General features: G+C 36.5%; 1 protein-coding gene across 1 annotated transcript in view; it reads left to right on the top strand.

The window, feature by feature from the left end:
* Positions 1–16,823, top strand: part of CFAP47 (cilia and flagella associated protein 47) — a gene marked incomplete at both ends in the record, with an annotated part of 360,013 nt that overhangs the window by 78,327 nt on the left and 264,863 nt on the right. Inside the window, 3 exons of the mRNA XM_082490749.1 lie at positions 2,693–2,786; positions 3,025–3,156; positions 11,052–11,247. Coding sequence (XP_082346875.1) covers positions 2,693–2,786; positions 3,025–3,156; positions 11,052–11,247 — 422 coding nt within the window. The remainder of the gene's footprint in view (positions 1–2,692; positions 2,787–3,024; positions 3,157–11,051; positions 11,248–16,823) is intronic.

The following is a 16,823-nucleotide window of genomic DNA, read 5'->3' on the forward strand; positions in this document are numbered from 1 at the left end:
CCCCTAACAAAGTCTATTCAGGAGCTTCAATCAAAATACTAATTCAGAGAATTTTCCTTAAAGAGTTTTCATGAAATACTTTTGGAGCATGCCTAGATAGGGTCAAAATTTTCTCATGGTGGAGTCTGATGGCTCTTTTGTCCAGTCTTCCTGTTGATATTCCATGGAATCTAGGTATCTTGAAACTAGCATACATGATGTTGGTTGCCTACCTTAAAATTATGAGTATTGGTGTAAGTGGATCCCAACCCCTTTTGCTAAGCATAACAGCAATTGGAAAGAAATACTTAAGTGTTTCTAAGGTGGTTTCTTGGGCAATTTGGAAAGTTATTTAATAGCTAAATTTTAATAAAAACTGTGTCTTACTGAGTTTTGTCTGTTAACTCACTGACATATTCAGAGCAGAATTGGAGCAGCAGCCAATTGGTCAAGGCTAAGTTCAGCGCCTCAGTACACAGATACATCGATGACTGATGATTTATGAGGTCTGATGATTGGAAATGAAGTAGTAATCCATAAGAATCCTAGCAAAATTATACAGGTTGCCATAGAAAAGCAGTTCTAGCTGGACTCCTGAGCTTATATGTATTTGACACTGGATAATGAAATTGTTGTTCAGTATGTGCTTAGCATTACCACATCCTCTTAGTTTCTGCCTCTCCTATTTTGTGTGAATCCTATCAGATTTCTTCATTGTTCCCGATTTATGGATATTCTTTTACTACTTGTGCATTTTAGGATCACCTAGAATATTTGCATTTCTTCACAAGTTGTTATTTAAGAGTGTTTATAGGTTGTAGTACAAAAATGTCTGATGTCTGTAGACATCTAGAGCCAGCCTATATATGAGTAATTCATCTGTGATCTGCATGTTCATTGTTATTTGTGGAAAGTGCAGATTTTCTCCTGAAGAAGCCCAGGAGAGCGCTCTGAGAATAGAAACATACAGTCCTCAACTTTCTCCCCCAAACCACGACTTTCTGGTCAGCATGGATCAAGTAAAGCATAATTCGTCTTTCAAATTTTCCACTTGCTAAAGTAGGTGGATGTGGTTTGCTGTTTCAAGCAATGTTCCAAGTATCAGTTTTATTTTCTTTCCCTCAACAGGTTTCCTTCATACATTACCACAGCAGTGAAGGAAAAGTTTGGGTATTTTACAATACAACTAACTAATTTGTTTCAAGCTTTATGTCTTCAGGAAAAACATCTTGACAGTGTGAAAATACTGGTCTTGGAGAACGACTTCGTATTAAATATTGACCTTAATGAGGAGGAATTTTTTTAAGGCAGTGTTCCTCAAGAACAAAATGCAGCCAGTTATGCAAACATTCAGTTATCTAGAACCCATCTTTACTATGATGATGTGTAACATTGCTATCTAGCTTTTCTGAGGATGAAAATTGTAGATTACGCCTATTCCCATATATCTACCCAGTAAAAACATTGAAAGAAAGATAGGACACCTGAAAAGATGAATGTTGTATAGCTTCCTTCTTTTATCATTTGGGAAGAACTACAGTTTTAAAGGGATCTAATGGGACAGAGTTTATGACTTAATGGAAAATGGGAATTTCAGACATGGTGAGTTTTAGAACCAGTCTACTAATTTGATGCTGTTTTGGGTCCTTGATTAAAATATTTGTGTTTTAAAAAACATGCTAGATAATTGTACGAAACATGAAGTTTCAATGATCTGGGAAGATAATGTCACTGTGTAAAATACGGAGACAAAAAATCTGCTGTTGGCAGCAAAATATAATTCTGCGGGAAGAGAGATAAGTTGTCATGATCCTGCTTTCAAACTACGATGTATGACTTTTAATGTACAAAGTAAATTGAATTAGGACTGTATGGTACCAGAAAAGTATGATCACGTCATTTGTATGAGAGACTGGTTATATAACAAGAAAAGTTCACCTGCTTATTATTCTCATTAGCCATGTTAAAAACACAGAGAACAATGTAGATCTATATACATTGGGATAATCTTTCTGACCTAAAAGTTGGGAAAATTTCTGCTCCGCTGAGAAGGATAAACTTAAGAATTCTTCCTTACTTTCCTTTCTTTCCAGCAACATTAGTTTAAACTGTGTCATTTGAGTTGAGGAATATTCTTTCTTTACTTGGAAGTTAGCTTTTTTGTTATTCAGTCTAATGAAGTCGCCTTTTGCTACTGCACTTACTTTTCCTACTAAAGTGCTACTGCACTTACTTTTCTTAGTCACTTGAGAACAGATGGCAGGCCAGTTTAACAATTAACAGAGTTTTGAAATACGTTTGCTTACACCCATAAGACTTCCAATATCAGACCTGCAGACAGATAAAAGCATCAAGTTCTAATTCTACTAATGTCATGTAACACTGGTCCTTTGGCTTTCATATGGAAATGGGTATTATGTGTTTTGATGCTTCGTGCTACAAAAAATTCTTTTTGGAGGAGCAATTCTCATAAAGAAGCCAGTCTTTCCAGACTTATGTTTTCTTTTAGCATTTAGTTGTCGGCATAGGAATTGAACATAAACTTCATAAATAGAAGCTCTCTAAAGCAATTAATAGAACTGAATCATTAGTCCAAAGTGTACTCAGAACTCAGAAGAGCTTACACATAGGTTGAGCAAGTTGAAAAACTTGGACCGCTCCTAAAAAGAATTATCTTGCGTACCTATTAACTTTTTCTGCTTCACAATTTCAGAAGCCAAGGAGCATATCTTCCTTATGTTATGCCAGAATTTCTGCTTGAACCTGATGATTATAAGAAATGGATTAAAATGCAAACTGTTCTGAAGGTAGGTATGTTTTTTTTGTGTTTGTTTGTTTTGTTTCATTTTTTGTTCTTTTTTTAAGAAAGACCACATGTTTAGTGTCGATCATTTGAAGACTAGTAGTTCTAATGCTGATCACTATTGCACTACAGTAGACGTTCTCAGTCATTTATGCCATCGATTCATTATTGTCCTCTTATGAATGTCATATCCAAACTGCTGAAACACATACCAACAATAAATCCCATTCCTTTATCTGAAGGATGAGTTGAGAAAAGTAGATGTGAAAACCTCAGATATACTTAGCGACAAGCATCTATTCATTCTGGAGGACAGCATATTTGAGACAATGAGCAAACGAGCTTGGACAGATGTGCTACTGCAGATATACAAGGTAAATTGTAGCTACATTTACTACTTAAATTCTGAAGAACTGATAACAAAACCCCTTCGTTTTGAAAAAGATCTGTGGCATATTCAAGTTTGTTTTTTTTTTTTCCAAACAGATCTTTAAATACTTTTAAGTGTTTTATTTCTCTCTAACAGTGAGTGTTCTCACTCTAAATGAGTGAGAACATTTTATTTTTCTTAGTTCTGAAACTTTAGCAGTGTGTTAATATGTTTCAATTAGGAAAAGCTATAACAGTCTGCATTTTGTAGAATTAAATGTTATAGAAATCTTATTATAAATAAAGAAAACTCTGCCATGCTTTTTTGTTACCCTGATTAGAAACACTTTTCACTGGAAATACTTAGTTGACTAGACATATACATAACCATGGAATTTATTATCTTACATTAGAATGGAATTTTTAAACAGTTAAACATTTTTTATAGTACCTATTCTTTTTAAGATATAATGAACTTGGTCAGTATGGACTTCTCAAATTTTATTCAATTTTATTTTTACTGATGCTAGACAAAAATTTTGGGTGTCTAAATCACGTTTCCAAGGTAAATCTGATCCGCTCACCAATGATCAGTAACATTTGTATGACTAAAAATAAATATTTGCTTACTTCTATTCAAAGGGATGGAAAATGAATGAAAAAAAATATTATCTGGGCTTCCCAGTACAAGACAGACATGGACATACTGTAGGTGTGACTCCAGTGAAGGGTTCCAAAAATGACTTAAGAGCCTGGAGCATCTATCATACAGGGAGAGACTGAGAGAGTTGAGACTGTTCAGCCAGGAGAAGAGAATTTTCAAGGGGAGTCTTATCAATGTGTGTAAATACTTGAAGGGAGGGTATAGAGAAGACAGTGCCTGACTCTTCTCGGTAGTGCCCAGTGAAATGGTGAGAAGCTGTATAGGTACAAACTGAAAAACAGGAAATCCCATTTAAACGTAAGAAACTTTTTTACTGTGAGGGTGGTCACACACTGGAAAAGCTTGCCCAGAGGGGTTGTGGCGTTTCCATCCATGGACATATCCAAAACCCATCTGAACATGGTCCTGGCAACCTACTTTAGCTGATTCTGCTTTGAGCAGGAGGTTTTGGACTAGCTAATCTCCAGAGGTGCCTCCCAACCTCAACTATTTTGTGATTGTGTGATTATTTACTGAAAAAGCCTAGTAAAGAATGACAAGAACTATGTTAAAGAAGGTAAGTAACAAAGATGTAGAGTTGGTCTAAAATAAAACAATGAGAAAAATAGCTGAGAGAGGAACAGACAATGAACAGTATGTAAACGTGGGCTGCGACAGATGACCATAAGGACACATGGGAACACAGATGTGGAAAAATGCAATCATAGTGAGCAGAAAGTGAGTCACTTTGCTATTCTTTCAATTTGCTGAATTATTCATAGCTACATGACAGACTAGCATAGAGCAGAAAAAAAAACAAATTAATAGTATGTGTGTATGCTGTTTTGGTTCAGTTTGAATATTTTTTATTTCCTTGTGAGATGAAACTCTAAAAAATAGGTAACTTGAAATGGCTTGTTTCAATCAGGCGATGGCAAGCTTTTGGTTGCAGGGGTGCTACGGGGGTGGGTTCTGTGAGAAGCTGCTAGAAGCTTCCCCTATGTCCAATAGGGCTGATGATAGCTGGCTCCAAGACAGACTTGCTTCTGGCCAAGGCTGAGCCCATTGGTGGTGGTGGTAGCACCTCTCCGATAACATATTTAAGGGGAAAAAACTGCTGTGCAACAGCAGCTGGAGAGAGAAGTGAGAATATGTGAGAGCAACAACTCTGCAGACAGCAAGGAAGACACCAATGAAGAAGGAGGGGGAGGAGGCGCTCCAGGTGCTGGAGCAGAGATTCCCCTGCAGCCCGCGTTGAAGACAATGGTGAGGCAGGCTGTCCCTCTGCAGCCCACGGAGGACACCACACCAGAGCAGGTGGATGCAGCTGAAGGAGGCTGTGGCCCTATGGAGAGCCCACACTGGAGCAGGCTCCTGGCAGGACCTGTGGACCCATGGAGAGAGGAGCCCACTCTGGAGCAGGTTTGCTGGCAGGACTTGTGACCCCATCAGGTACCCACACTAGAACAGCCTGTTCTTGAAGGACTGTACCCCATGGAAAGGACTCACGCTGGAGCAGTTTGTGAAGAACTGCAGCCTATGGGAAGGACCCTCATTAGAGAAGTTTGTGGAGGACTGTCTTCCATGGGTAGGACCTCACACTGGAGCAGGGGAAGAGAATAAGGAGGAAGGAGCGGCAGAGACAATGCATAATGAACTGACTGCAACCCCCATTCCCAGTCCTCCTGTGCTACCTGGGGGGAGGAGGTAGAGAAAATCAGGAGTAAATTGAGCCTGGGAAGAAGGGAGGGGTGGGGGGAAGGTGTTTTAAGATATTTCTCATTATCCTACTTTGATTTAGATTAGCAATAAATTTAAATTAATTTCCCCAAGTTGAGTCTGTTTTGCCTGTGATGATAACTGGTGAGCGATCTCCCTGTCTTTATCTCAACCAATGAGCCTTTTGTCATATTTTTATCCTGCTGTTCAGTTGAGGAGGGGGAGTGATAGTGTAGTGAGCACCTGGCAGCTAGCCAAGGTCAACCCACCACAGGTATATTGAGAAATATACTTTAAATATTCACATGTGTTCTGTCAAAAAGTTTCATCTATTAAAACAGTTATGACTTTTATTTTAATAAGATATTATTGATGCCTAGGTAAAAGAGAAGTTAACTTCAGTTTTGATCAAATTATTAATAATTGCAATTTGGCACTTAAGAAAATTTCTGGTACTTCTTACAGTAAAAGTTTAAAGACATCTTCAAAATTAAAAAAGATGATTTTTTAATTTGATCATTTCTGTAGCGTATCATTAACTTTATTTTTTGTATTGTTAGAAATGGGGTCTGATGAGATTTTGATTAAAGTTAATAAATCAAACCAGTGAAGAAATAACGTTTACCACATTCAAATAAATATTGTGATTTATTTACTATGATTAGATAATATAAAAACAATAATTAACTTAAGCAACATATTTTCTTTGCATATTTTCTCAGCGTTAACAGAGAGTGGCTAGACTGTTAACAACAGCCAAACCCAGTTGTGATTAATCTGCTCCTTCAAAGATTATAGGATATGAAATCAGGCTGATAGTTTGATGCTCACCTGTTCTTTATAAGAACAAAAAAAATCAGGTCATTGTTGTGGAGAATACAAGTGTCTTCATTGAATTTTTGGCTTAGAGGAAAAAGTTTGTGGTTTTTTTTTTTTGTTTCTGTCTTTTTTTTTGTTTTGTTTTTTGTATGTACAGATGTGCAGTTGTTTATTGTGGGGTAGCAGATGTCTGGTTAGGAAGAAGATGAACACATGCAGGGAGAAAGCTGGAGGTTTATTGGTTATATTCTCATGAAGGAAAACTTGCTTTGAAAGGCTTAAAATGTAAAGTGAAATATAAGATAGGATGTGGAAAAAAACCTTGAAGTTGTGTAGTAAGTAATTACTTAAATCTGTGGCCTTCTTTAATCTTCTAAAAATATTGATATGATTAAATATTGTTTTTTGAGTGTCGATGGTTCAGCTTTGCTGGTGCCTCAACTTTGCTCTAAAAGTTCTAATAATTTTTAATCCTTTTTAACATTTTCTTACATGGGTGCATGTCAATTGCAATCTTCTTAAATACACTTTGTAGCCTTTCCAGTGTCTGAAAGCACAGTATCATCATGAATTTACTCTAATATAGGTGTGGGCTACTACTGAAAAAACATGTATTAGATGGTGGGAAAACCAGGTTTTCCTGGCTGCATTTTTCTGCCTCTTTCCGTATGCTCGAACTACTGGCGTGGGGTGGTGCTTCCAAAGAGATCTTTCATCTCTCTGACCGTTGATGTAGACACACTGGGCAGAACACGTGGTTGCTGGGAATATAAAAGAGTTCAGGTTTAGATCAACTGAAACCTATTGTGAAGATGTGCTCTTCATCATTCTCGTTCTGTTTCATGAATGAGAAGCATGTTTCACCTTCTCATTCATTGCTCCTTCATCTTTCTGTGCTATAATAGTACATTTTTACAGCCTTGTAACATCATATCCATATTCTGTGTCTCTCCTGCTGATGTCTTAGGAATTATACTTCGCTGCTTTACTTTTTTGTTGTAGCCTTATGCAGTTTGGCTAACAGGGTATTCAGTTCAATATAATACAGCACAAGCAGAACTGTTAGGATAACATGACTTTACATTGGGACTAGTGAACATTCAAAGTCCTCTCTCTTCTATACTCTTTTGTTCGAACCCATTTTTGATGAGGGTGATTGTGACTGCTGCTGAACAAGGTCTATCTATTTATTTTATTAAATTATTAATTTATTAAATTATTTATTTTATTAAATTTGTAAAGAAAGCATCTGAAGAGTAAAGAAAACAGGATATGAACTGTCAAGACAACAAGATTGGTTTATATAAAAAATATTTATTTGGGCTAGAGTTGAAATATTCTGAAATTAAGAGAATGCTTCATATCTTAAAAGCAATTTCATTAAAATGAAAGTAGAGACAAGCCTTTATGTGATTACGATAGCCTGATTTCAAGCAAGATGAGTCTTTTTCTTACTCATACAGCATGCTGCAAATTTCAGAAAATATTGAAAGAATTCACCTATTCACCAGAGATGTTTTGTTTTCCAATTTTGTTTTAGAAATAAAATGCTGTTATTAGAAATACTTAATATTATTCTTTATCAGCTAAAATATCATCCCATATTGCTTTCATGCCTCTACCTGATGCATTATCATCCACTTATTTGTTATGAAAACTTCTATTGCTGCAGAAGTTCCAGAGCAAAAAGCATATACATAAATCCAGCTCAGAAAAACAGAAAATGAAGTTTATTCTGAAGAAAGGGTAGAATCTGTGGAGAACAAAAGGAGAAATTAATCTGTCATGAAGACATACTTTTATGTTCTTTACTTTTAGTTCTTTTTTTGAGCAAGGACTAAAATAGCTATGGTATTCTACAAATCTTGAAAGTTTAGGCTAAGGGAAACACATGGGCACTGACAGCAGAAGTGCTAATTTAGCTCTTAGGTCAGGCCAGATTTTCAGTAAAGACAATCTATCTGTAAATTTAATGAGCGTGTAGTAATAAGGATGCTTCTTATAGTTAGAATTAATAACATTTCCTAACCTAATAGCTGATTTATTTTTTTTTTTCATAAATACAGTATGCTTCAAAAAGCCACTGTATGTTAATGTCCTGGTCCCTCAACAGGGTTTCAATAGAAAGGTGGACACGTGAGCATCATGGATTAGGATGGATTGGATTTTTCTTGTTAAGAGACAGTAAAAGAATGTTTTACGGGTAAAAAATTTTCATATTTTCTTCTAAATGTGGTTGCCATTACTCTTTCCTGTTTTGATCCTTCTGATAGAACAGGAGGTTATACTGATGAAGGAACATTGCAATAAATTAACCTGTAAAGACACTGCCCTTTGAGAAAGCATGAAATAGTATATATTTGCTTGCTTTTTTTGCTGTTGTTTTCTTCAGATTTGTATCCGAGGATGCTGATATAAAAATTTGAGATTTTGTTTCCTCTTAAGATAGTTCTATGCAAATCAATAAAGTGCCATGGAGAGGAATCCAAATATTTAAATTGTTAGCTACATTGTGCTGACCTGAAATGCTTCAGGGTTTAAAGAGGAATTTTAAAGTGACTCAAATTTCTTTTTTTAATTGTAATTAAACATGGATGCTGTAATTTGGGTCTCGTGTACATTAATATATGAAACCTAGTTAACTATTAGTATATCATAAAAGGTTTTCTTCAGAAAAACTTGAAAGCAATGGATGATGAGTCCTTCATGTTATCTGGAAAAAAAAATAATCTGTATGTAAATGTGGAAGCTGTGAAGCCACATGGCTGTAGCTGCATCTTACTATGTTTAAGAGTGTTCATCTCCATCTGCAGCATGGAAGGATTAAAAAGTTTTAACACTTTGCCTCAAGAAAATGATGCTCTCACTAATGTACCTGTTAAAATCTGGTATTTGAAACTAATATGAAGAGAAACAATTATAAAAAGGGTGCAAGCTGTTTTCATTCTAATTAGACAAAATGAAATAGCTTTTTTTATATATATATATATATATGTGTATCAGGAAATTAGACATCACTGGGATTGTTTAAGGAACTGAGAAACTGGGCCCAGTTCACACTTCAAAATAACATTTTACTGGATTGGCATTCATTGTCAGTAGACATTATCAATGATTAGTTGTGAGTCTTTTTTTTTTTTTTTCCCCCTTCTTTTTTTCCTCCTCCAAACAATTAGTCCTTAACAAACTCATCCTAAATTATTGTGAATATAGACTCTATGGAGCTGATGCAATGTAGTTAGTATTTATGGCTACGGTTCTTGATAGTCTTAGTCACTGGTCAAGGTGGTCAGTCCTCAGGTCTCTTTGGAGGAGGATGGAACCAAAGCTGTTGACTTCATCATCATCCTGAAAATCAAGTTCTGTGTTCCTCCTTCAAATACCTTTTTCTATGCTGTCGTTTCAGTTGGGAAAAATAAAATAAGCAAAAGTAGTGTGTAGAATTTTTACTTCTTTATATTTCTTATCTATTTTATATACATATGTTTATATTTTTTATTAAAATGTACATTCATGCAAAACTTAATCAAGGACCTCTGAACACCAAGAATTTTATTGTAGGCATTATAATATTTATATTTTCAGGAGAAATGTTTAGAGGATCATGGGGCAGATCCTCCTGGAAACTGCTAAACCACATGAAAAATAAGGAGGCAGTTGGTGACAGCCAAAATGGCTTCACTAAGGGGAAATTGTGCCTTACAAATTTGGTGGTGTTCTACAAAGGCATTACAGCGTTGATAGATAAGGCAAGAGCAGCTAACATCATCTACCTGGACTTGTGCAAGGCATTTGACACTGTCCCATACGACACCCTTGTATCTAAATTGGAGAGACATGGATTTGACGGGTGGGCCACTCGGTGGATAAGGAATTGGCAGGACAGTTGCACTCAGAGTTACGGTCAATGGCTTGATGTTCAAGTGGCGACCAGTGATGAATGGTGTTCCTCAGGGGTCAGTACTGAGATCGGTACTGTTTAACATCTTTGTTGTTGACATGGACGCTGGGATTGAGTGCACCCTCAGCAAGTTGCTGATGACACCAAGCTGGAGCAGTCGACACGCTGGAGGGAAGGGATGCCATCCAGAGGGACCTGAACAGACTTGAGAGGTGGGCCCCTGTGAAGTTCATGAAGTTCAACAAGGCCGAGTGGAAGGTCCTGCACGTGGGTCGGGGCAATCTCACATACAAATACAGGTTGGACAGAGAATGGATTGAGAGCAGCCCAGAGGAGCAGGACTTGGGGGTGTTGGTTAATGAGAAGCTCAAACTGAGGCAGCAGTGTGCACTTGCAGCCCAGAAAGCCAACTGCATCCTTGCAGACTGCATCTTTCAAGTGTTTTTCAATAACTCCCAGAATAACCTTCTCCATAATTTTACCAGGCACTGAATTGAGACTAGCCTGTATTACCAAGGTCTTCCTTCTTACCCTTCTTGAATATTAGAACAACGTTTGACAGCTTCCAGTTGACTGGAACCTCTCCAGACCCCCAAGACCATTTGGAAGCTTCAGTTTGCATTTTGTTTAAGGAAGCAAAGGAATTTCCTGAAATCTCAGCAAATCTGTTCTCTTGTGTGTTATTCATTTATGCTAATGTGCAATCTCAAACCTTTTCTAAATTAGAAAACCTTTTGAGTTTGAAGTGGGTTTTTATCATTCCACTTGAAATTGTTCTTTTTACAGTTTGTGCTTAAAACCACTTTTTCTAATTTCAGGTGTTTGTTCTTCCACGTGCTTCTTCAAGTAATATCACTGATCTGTTCAGCTTGGAAAGCTTGCAGAAAATGCCAAGAATAAAATCAGAACCTTTATCTAGTAATATATATTCTCCATATGAACGAACCATCCTCACCTGGTTGAATAAACACTATGAGAAGAATCGACAAACTGTGTGGAAAGATTGTCAAAAAGGTGAATTAATTCTTTCACTATTCTCTTCCTTCTAATACTCCTTTTGTGGACTTTTAAAATTGTTATTCATAGAGATACTGTGACAACTTGCCACTGAAAGTATTATCTGGGGGAGAAGTTATTGCCTACCAATAGGTATATCCTTTCCTTGTGTTTCTGTGTTCCAAGATCAGCATCTTTTTACGAGCAGCGTTCATGAAATTTTTTCTGTGTTTTCTTATAGTTTCTAGCTAGGCATAAAGGGTGAAGTGTGATGAACCTCCTCACTTTCTTCTTTCCATGAATGATCTCAGGAAGGAAGTGCTAACAGTAATCACTTTCTCTTCATTTTCCTTTCTAGTCACATGCAGTTGGTAGTATTTGTGGTGGGTTTGAGAGCTAGCTTTTCAGAATTTTTAGAATAATTTTTGTATTGCCTTTAATGCCATTTAGGAAGGTCATAGAGTCCAAGGTTCCAGATTATAAATCTTGCCCGACTTGCAAGGTCAGTTTGACAACTCATGATTGCTTGAGTAAGGTTAGACAAAATGACCTGTTCCATTTAAGACTGACCTAGGCAATTCTGGTATTCAAATCTGATAAACTGTTCAACTAGTAATATTTATTACTTCTCTGTCCTTGTACGATTTCTCCCTTTTGCTTCTTGACCCTAACTTCATTGTGTCTTTCAGCATTAATTTTGGATGAGTAGTTAACACCAAGAAAGGACAGTCTGATGATGATCAGGGAAGAACTCCAGAAGAATGGCTCATAAGCCACATATATAATATTGTCTAGTGTCATTTTTGCCTTGAGTGATTTCTGACCTGTCTGAATTATGGATAATCTATTTGCATATCATCTTCCATAACTCTTATTTGAGCATATTCTCTACCTTGTATATGCTTTGAATATTCCATTGCTCTTCTCATTTTATTTGTATAGAAGCAAATTATTCTAGATGATAGTCTCAAATGTTTTGAATTATTCTGCTGATAAGATTAAAAGGTCCATCTATATCCCCTGCATCTAATAGAAATCGATTTCTAGCTGTCAACTCATAGTTTGGGTCTGATCTTATGATTAACTCAGGGAGCTTCCCTAGCTAAAGTAACATACCCTACAGTAGGTAGGTGTATTTGCGATGTATTATTTTCTTGTTACCTGTGTCTAGTGCTTGCTTTAGCGGAGCAGTGTTACAGTCGCAAGCACTCTGCTCTGCTGGGTATTATCTGAGTCCTGTGTACAGAGATGACAACTTGCAGGGAGAATGGCAAGCTACCTGGACAGTGTTGTGGCTCACTAGAAATGCTGCATGTATATATTCCTCAACCCCACTGTCTGTTCTCTTTATTGTAGGCTCTAGTAATACCTAGATGTTGAGGCTTGGCTAGCCTTGTTCTGGCCTGTGGGAACTTGGTGGGGAGAATGTGAACGTCAAAACGCATCTTACTTAACGTTAAACTTTTACTTAAGTTATAAAGTCTGAGATGAGTGGAGTGAACCTGAACCATAAAGTGCAGATCTAGTGGACGATGCTGGGCAATAAGAACCCCAAATGTCTCAGTCCAAGTGGAATTTCTCTGGATGATGCATTTTAAGGAGCCAGTTATTGAAAGTGTTGTTTTAGTTGCCTGAGTACATAATAAATTAGAATATTAAAATGAGTTTTTTTAATGTCATATAGTTATCAGCAATCGTACAGTAGGTTTTTTACAATTATTTAGTTCTAAAGGCTCCCCAAAATTGGCACCCAAAAAGATCATTTTAATTACAATATTGCTATTCTCAGTGAATAATAAATTCTATTAAATCATACTAATAGGACAGATAACTTAGCAGGTTAGTGTAACCTGTTAGTGCAAACCTGGTTGCAGATCTGGCTCTGGGTCACAGGTTAAGATGAATTGTTGTGGTTACTGGCAGGGGACATTTATCTGCTTTATAGTTCTCTCTTACAATTTCACTTAATTATACTTTTCTACTTTCAGAGAAGTGCAAGATTGGAATGAGAAGGCAGATTATATATGTTTTCTGTGTATGGGAATTTACAGATACTGCCTGGCTATATCGACTTGTGTATAGCTTTTTTTTTGGTTCATGAGTTCTATATTCTGTTTGCTAAAGGACAACAGAAATAGTATGGTGTATGCACATGAGCGTGCCCTTTTCTTTTGCTTCTATTTCCATTTCTCTCACAAAACTACATCCATAAGCATTGCTAAAGTTACAATAGTTTAAAAAAAAGAGAAAATGTTGACAAATTATGAAATTCGTGGTTTTAATCTTATACCTCCGTGTTATAAAAGTTCTTAACTATGTCATCTTATACTGTTGCTTTCCAGATGGCCTGCCTCAATATCTCTTTGAATCCTCTGTTTCGGCCAATTTTTCTCCTATGTTTTTGCTTTTACTTCCTCAAAATGAATTGGTGTCTGCTACTGTGCTGTTCTTTCTGCTAAATGAGGCAGAGAGGATCTGATGACAAAGGACACAGAAAAGACTGAGGTACTCAATGCCTTTGCCTTGGTCTTTACTGGTAAGACTGGCACTGAACAATCCCAGGCCTTTGAGATGAGTGGGAAAGTCTGGAGCATGGAAGACTTACCATTGGTGGAGGAGGATCAGATTCGGGAGCACTTAAATTGGACAAACACAAGTCCGTAGGACCTGATGGGGTGTACCAACAAGTGTTGAGGGAGCTGGCCAATATCATTGCGAGGCCACACTCGGTAATCTTGGAAAGATCAGGACAATTGGAGGGAAGTTTGGAAGAAGTTTAGAAGAAAGCAAATGTCATTCCTATCTGGAAGAAGGAGGATCCAGGGATCCAGGGCTAAAGGCCAGTCAGCCTCATCTTGTTTCTTGGAATGGTGGTGGAGTAAATAATCTTGGTAACCATTTCCAAACATTCATATGTTGGCCAAAAATTTGTTTGGGAGCAGTCAGCATGAATTTACAAAAGGGAAATCATGCTTGAACAACATGATTGCCTTCCCCAATGACATGACTAGCTCAGTGGACAGGTGGAGAGCAGTGGATGTTGTTCATCTCAACTTTGGCAAGGCTTTCAACAGCTTCCGTAATAGCCTCATAAACAAACAGATGAAGTACAGGCTAGATAAGGTGACAGTGAGGTGGACTGAAATTAAGCTGAACTGCCAGGCTCAAAGGATTATGGTCAGTGGTGCAAAGTCCAGCTGGAGGCTGATCCAGTAATGTACCTCAGGGGTCATTAGACTGATTTTCTTTTTTTTATAAGATCATACACTGGAGAAGAACTTATATATCTCAGCAGATTTAATATTTTGATATACCATCGGTCCTTTAAACTTTATGGTGTCAAGGTTAATAATAAAATTTATACTTTGGTATTGTGACATTTTCAATTAATAAACAAAGTATAGTAAGCGTTCATACAACCCAACTGAAAGTCCCCCAAATCCTCAGTTTTGTATGAGTTTTTGTTGTTATTTGCTTAATATCACTATTTTTAAAAGAAGAATTAGTTCTTTTGTTCTTGCTACAGTCCAGATCAGAAAGCAATTGCCACTTTTTGCTTAACAATTAGGTGCCTGCATATTGTTATCAAAACACTCATCCAGGCCATGTTTCTCGGTCTTTCCTGTGATGCGTAAGCTACTGAAAGGGAAATGCGACAGTGAGGCAAGCCTAAGCTACTGTTGTGCAGAAAGGCTTTAAATATACACCTTTATTACTTCCACCTAAAGTTGAAGATTACTATGTAATTCATCAGGACTCTTCTCTTGCAAGAATTAAGATCTCAATAGCTTAAAGAGAACATTAGTAAGGAGTTTACTATCTCCACATCTTCTGCCCTTACCCGCTACTAAAAAATAAATGTTTTAAAAGCAGCTTGGCATATGTTTTGGGAGGGCAGTCTTGTAATATGTCTTATTAACCATAAAATGGAAAGGAATGTTGCAACTTGAGACCGAACGCTATAAAACTGTAAAATGCAACTTTGCCTTTTCTACTGAGACCTTCATTATACATGAAATACAAGATTCAGTGCCTGCTTAAGGCATTATATGGGCAATAGTAATGATAGGAGAGGAAGGATGAATTATTTGAGTGTAATAAATTTTCAGTTTACCTTCTACTGTTCCTTCTCTTCACATTTCTTTTCAACATTTCTCTCTGAAAGGCTAACTACTAATAGTATGAAAAAATAAGAGTCAGGAAAAGCCCTTAAAAAGTTGCTAGAGTACTGGAATGCCTTAATTCAAAATCTGTACTCTTCCGAAACAGAAGAAAATTTTGCAAATTAGTGAATTAAATTGCCGCCCAAGAAGCTGTATGTCTCTTCCTTATTATAATTATGGTTCTTGCCATGGTGAAAAAGATAAATTATGTTTTGGGAAATAAGGGATTTTCTTGAGTGTATCGCAGGAAGATCTTGAAGAGAGTAGATAATTCTATATATAATGTAAAATTATTGGAGAATATGACATCCAATAAGTTGAACGATACCTGAACAATCAACGTAAGTCTAAGATGTAAGAGTTGTCTTCAGAGTAGATACATCTTAATTTTACTGGAAAATCTGCTTAGAATGGGAATTCTGCTTAAGAGGAAAGAGAAGTGCTAATCCAGTACCAAAGCAGGTTTGTCTGACAACGTTAGGCATAGCAACATCTCTCAAGAAGGAAAGTTTTGGTTTTGATGCATTTAAACACCTCACTTACTGTGAGGTGAATATTTTTTTTAATTGATTTTATTTTTATGTTTCTTTAATTTTGATATCAATTTATCATGGCATCTGCAGTAAAAAGCTTGAGGAAGGAGAGATTTTAGTGTGAGAGGCATGTCTTCACAAAACTGTATGAGAATTAAGTAGAATTCTTGTTTGTTTTAAAACCAATTCTCTAGAACTTTTACTTAAGGTTGTTTCTAGTATAGCAATTAAAAAGCACACTCTTTTCTTTCCCTTGTTTTCATGAATTTTTCTCTTTCTCTCCTTTCTTCAGTTTTTAGGAAGGATAGTTGTGGAGTCCATTAATAGTTTCTTCTCAATTTGATAGTTCTTAGAGACAACTAAGAAACAAGAGCTAAAGGATATTTTTTATCTTTGAAGGGTAGAAGGGAAGAATTTTATGTAATTTTGTGTAAGATTTATCTTGGTTAAAAGTGCTGCAAAAGAGGCTTTTCCCAAAGAATGAATCTTGCTTTTTGCACGTTTGATAAAAAGCTGAATTAAAGAAGGGGAAGTGACTATCTAATGAACTGCCATCATGAGTATCATAAGTCTGCCTTCCATCAAAATATTATGAGAGAACGTTGTTCTTGAGTGGTAAATCCTGGAAATTATTTCCTGAAATATAAATTAGCAAAGTTCTTAACCATTTTTCTGTGTTATATTTAATGATTTGCACATCAGAACATAAGAATGAAACATAATATGTAAATATGAAGTCCAATAAGTAGGCTTTTCTGTCCTGTTTGCCTTTTTTAGTCAACCGGAATACTCAGTGTTTAAGAATTGTGTCATATCTCTTTCCCTATAGCTGCAAAACCCACAAGATCATATCAGGATTTTATTTGATAGAAAAAAGAAAAAGAATTATTTTCCTGAG

Source organism: Vanellus vanellus (assembly GCF_965231255.1).
Source record: "Vanellus vanellus genome assembly, chromosome: 1".
Taxonomy (NCBI): Eukaryota; Metazoa; Chordata; class Aves; order Charadriiformes; family Charadriidae; genus Vanellus; species Vanellus vanellus.